At 39.1% G+C, this 4,148-nt stretch overlaps 1 protein-coding gene across 4 annotated transcripts; it reads right to left on the reverse strand.

Annotated features, from left to right (window-relative positions):
* Positions 1–761: 761 nt before the first annotated feature.
* Positions 762–4,079, reverse strand: LOC121865761 (actin-related protein 2/3 complex subunit 1A-like). Of its 4 annotated transcripts, none has more exons than XR_006088813.1 (6): positions 3,971–4,079; positions 3,494–3,691; positions 3,052–3,149; positions 1,831–1,982; positions 1,149–1,263; positions 762–869 (listed from the first exon to the last, which is right to left on the reverse strand). XR_006088813.1 is itself a non-coding variant. In XM_042365310.1 (6 exons), exons 3-6 carry the CDS (start codon positions 3,116–3,118, stop codon positions 824–826), a joined length of 336 nt encoding a protein of 111 aa, XP_042221244.1. In that variant the 5' UTR covers positions 3,119–3,141; positions 3,494–3,691; positions 3,971–4,078; the 3' UTR covers positions 762–823. The 4 variants fall into 4 exon arrangements, 3 of the variants coding, with proteins under 3 accessions (XP_042221244.1, XP_042221242.1, XP_042221245.1); XM_042365310.1 differs by having other exon boundaries at positions 1,149–1,219; positions 3,052–3,141; positions 3,971–4,078; XM_042365308.1 differs by having other exon boundaries at positions 1,149–1,219; positions 3,971–4,078.
* Between the last annotated feature and the right edge of the window lie 69 nt (positions 4,080–4,148).

Here is a 4,148-nt window from a genome sequence, read left to right on the forward strand (position 1 = left end):
CAGCCAGTACATTACGGTTGTACAGTATTAACTATTTTTATAGCTCTTTTTGCATTTTAATATTAAATACTGTACATTACGTTTCAACAAAACTACTATACTTGTTTCAAATTTAATTAACAAAGATTGATGTTTCAAATGCAATGAACAAAAATTTATGTATCTATAAATAAACTTTAAAAAATGAATACTTTGTTTTACATCATCCTGTGCTACCATACCATGCATTTGGCTACTTTGGGCTTGCTATGATGACGCAAGAGATCTGCCCTGGCAACTGTACCGACACTCACAGCTGGTGGTGCGTCGTTTCCATTGTTTACTGGTAGTTACTGGTAAATATTTTTCAACCTAACGAAACTATTACGCGTTTAGAGGTCGACCCCCAATTTTTTGCCAAAAAATTTGGGGTCCACTGAACATGTAGCTATGTGTATGTATGTTTATTTGAGTGCCCCGTCATAGGAGTCCGTTTTCTCTAGCTTCAGGACGCCTGAGTCTTCCGTTTTCTCTCTTAATCTTAGAGTGCACCAGAGACTTTGTTAATCCTTAGTGATGACACAGAATTTGAAATTGCAACCCCATTTGCAACTGGGACAATCCCACAACCAGAAATTTGGTACGGACAGTTCAGATTTCGTCCGATTTATCCGAAATCCGGATTAAAGGGGTCCGAATTAACAAGGGTCGACTGTGTATATATATATATATATATATATATATATATATATATATATATATATATATATGATATATACATGTGTAACAAAGCACAAAGCAGGGAACTTCCAATTCAGGGATGGGACACACTTGTAGTCTTCTCTCAATTATTTACTCTAGAAATCACCCGAGAAGGAAGAGGCTGGGACCTAGATCAGACATAACTAGTTATTATACTTACAAAACAAGCATCAACTGTTGTCATATGGGTACCACACAGTAGTAGGAATTAAACAATACATAATAAACCCAACACAGGGGGTGGTGTAGACTCACTCCAGGGTGAATGTCTGGAGAGCAACGCTAGAATTACCCTTATTCTGGCTTACAAACTACCTCCACGAGATCATCACATTCTTCATATAACATTTATTATGCTCAATCTATCAAACACACTCTAACAGAGCAAAGAAATACGTGGGACATACCTGCTACTGGGCCCCGGGATGTAAACAATGCCATGGCGTCTCTCCCCCCCCGGCTGGGATGTATATTCGTTCTAGCGCGGATTCACAAGACAAAATTACGTTTTCCTCCTCGAAGCTTACAAAAATACATATCCATATCAATAATATTCTATATCACAAAATGGTTGTCTCTGGAGTTCCTCATACCACACACACTCCTCCATACAAATGTTTGCCGATGGCGCCAAGTTATTTCGGGAAATTAAGAACCGAGCATTTGCATTCATCTACAATGCTTTTTTCCTTTTTAACCTCCTCACTACCCTGTATTTGGAAACCACTTTTAATATTTTATTCGGCTAATGCCAGACAATTTTATTCAGCAGAGTGTGGACCCAGTGCACAAGTGGTTAAGGTGACACAATCAGTACAAACCTTCACACCAAGAATAGCTTCCCATTATTACCAGGAACTATATAACACAACATAGAAAATATCAGCTGCTCGTGAGGGTTGTTATAAGTTCCACTCCACTTGCCAAGTAAAAAGGGTGGTTGATAGATCTGTTAAGTACAACCATAGAGTGAAAAAATGTATATGCTACAATACAAAACTAACTGAACCAAAAAAGATAAAGTTAAAGTCTTAAATTATTTATGCCTTAACCACATGAAAAGGTTAAATAAATACACAGTAAACTTACTGCTCCACATGTAACAATGCGATTGGTGCTGGGAGCCCAGTCAATGCCTGTGACACGCAGATCATGACCCTGGAGTGTTTCCTGAAGCTTCCACTCTGATGCAGCTCTGCCATATATATTCACTTCATTGTTGTTGAGACTCAATGCCACTTCTGTAAGAAATACACACACATGCACTGAGGTTGCAAAACTAGAGAAACAAAACAAAACTACAGAGAAGCTAAGTAGCTAAATAAAATCTAAACCTAACAATGAAAAAATAAATAAAAAATAAAATTAACTCCACCTACTTTCTGGTACAAACTGGGAGAGATCAGAAGCTTTGAACATGTTATGACCAGAAGAGGAAACCAGTCCTGCTCAGGTATAAAAAAGAGGACTGAACCCCCCCCCCAGTGATTATGCTGTATTATGACAGCTGTCTGGCTGAAAACTTAGGTAAAATTGCAGATTACAGCAACCAAAGAATAACCTAATCTAATCTTCCAGAATTCTGTGGTTGCATTTATTTTTTATTTTTATTTTTTATTTTTTTACGGGGAATAGGCCACCCAGCAACAGGTCATTGAACCACAATGGGGCCTAGGGGGGAAAAAAATAAGAGTAAAAAGAAATTGAATTGCCCACAGAGAAACTGTGGGCACCACGGGCAATACGAGCGTTACAAGTCCACGGCCTTGCCGGCAGTACACGGGATGCCAAATCCACCAAACATTGGCCATTAAAGTACCTGTAAAAAAGAGTGAAGCAACATTGAAGCAAAGAGAAAGGGATGAAAGATTATCAATTAAAGGAGGAGAGTCAATAAGATGAAATGCCTTTGATTCCACCTTATCTAACAGTTGGACAGAAGAAGAGCCACCCTCGATATGAGCACAGTACTCCAAGTTAGGACAAATGAATCTCTTATAAACTGAAGCAACTGCTCAGGAGTAAAGTAGCTACGGCATCTGTACAGCATTCCCAGCTTTCGGGGGGCAGCTTTAGCAATGTTGTGGATGTGTGGCTTCCATGACATATTATAGGTAATGGTGAGACCTAACATATCTATTTTAGAACTTAGCAGAATGACTGCATCCTGAAATGTGATTGGTGGGAGATCATCAAATATTACAAAAACTTCTTCTAGAAAAGTGATACCGATACAACTCAGTTTGAAAATTAGATGGCAATTTACCTGCCAGGCAAGTGCTATTTAACTTCATATAGGTTGGTACTCACGGCTGCGGTCCTCATTCCGGGCACGACAAGCGATGGGCACGAGGCCGAACCGGAACACTTCTGTCATGGCGTATCACTTGGAGCAGGTGTCTGTAACACTGTGTAAAATAAATGGTAAATTTTCACAAATGCACCGGTCTTTGTTCAGATATTAAAAATATGTTTTTTCAATGTTACTCGATGAGTTTCGAACAAATTTAATATTAATTTCAGCCGGAAATCAATAGTTCTTTGGGTAAATCACATAAATAAAAAACCAAGAAACTAACAAAACCAAACCTAACCTTAACTAACCTAACACTATTTTTCCGACGAAAATCTGCAATTGACGTAAAACTCTCGCCCAATTATAAGTCTCCTATAGCCAATAAGAAACTCCCACACCACCCCCCACACATGCTTAAGAATACATGGTACAAAAAAAAGAGTTCCTTCTACTTACCTAAATATTGAAGGATATTAGCGGACTCTGGTCAACATCCTCAAGTCCTGACTTGTGACCAAAACAGCTTGTGTCTCAACCTGTTGGCCTGACTTAAAAGCACAAAGCAGGGAACTCCCAATTCAGGGATGGGACACACTTGTAGTCTTCTCTCAATTATTTACTCTAGAAATCACCCGAGAAGGAAGAGGCTGGGACCTAGATCAGACATAACTAGTTATTATACATACAAAACAAGCATCAACTGTTGTCATATGGGTACCACACAGTAGTAGGAATTAAACAATACATAATAAACCCAACACAGGGGGTGGTGTAGACTCACTCCAGGGTGAATGTCTGGAGAGCAACGCTAGAATTACCCTTATTCTGGCTTACAAACTACCTCCACGAGATCATCACATTCTTCATATAACATTTATTATGCTCAATCTATCAAACACACTCTAACAGAGCAAAGAAATACGTGGGACATACCTGCTACTGGGCCCCGGGATGTAAACAACGCCATGGCGTCTCTCCCCCCCGGCTGGGATGCATATTCGTTCTAGCGCGGATTCACAAGACATATTTACGTTTTCATCCTCGAAGCTTACAAAAATACATATCCATATCAATAATATTCTATATCACAAAATGGTTGTCTCTGGAGTTC

The sequence above is a fragment of the Homarus americanus genome, unplaced genomic scaffold, assembly GCF_018991925.1.
Source record: "Homarus americanus isolate GMGI-L3 unplaced genomic scaffold, GMGI_Hamer_2.0 scaffold9403, whole genome shotgun sequence".
Taxonomy (NCBI): Eukaryota; Metazoa; Arthropoda; class Malacostraca; order Decapoda; family Nephropidae; genus Homarus; species Homarus americanus.

Bases quoted from the DNA above. Each gene is read 5' to 3' on its own strand.
- LOC121865761 (XM_042365310.1), bottom strand. From the start codon at position 3,118: ATGACAGAAGTGTTCCGGTTCGGCCTCGTGCCCATCGCTTGTCGTGCC. The intron at 1,220-1,830 runs GTAAGTTTACTG...AATCCGCGCTAG, and splicing joins GCATTGTTACATGTGGAGCA to AACGAATATACATCCCAGCC. The intron at 870-1,148 runs GTATGTCCCACG...TGTCTGATCTAG, and splicing joins ATCCCGGGGCCCAGTAGCAG to GTCCCAGCCTCTTCCTTCTC.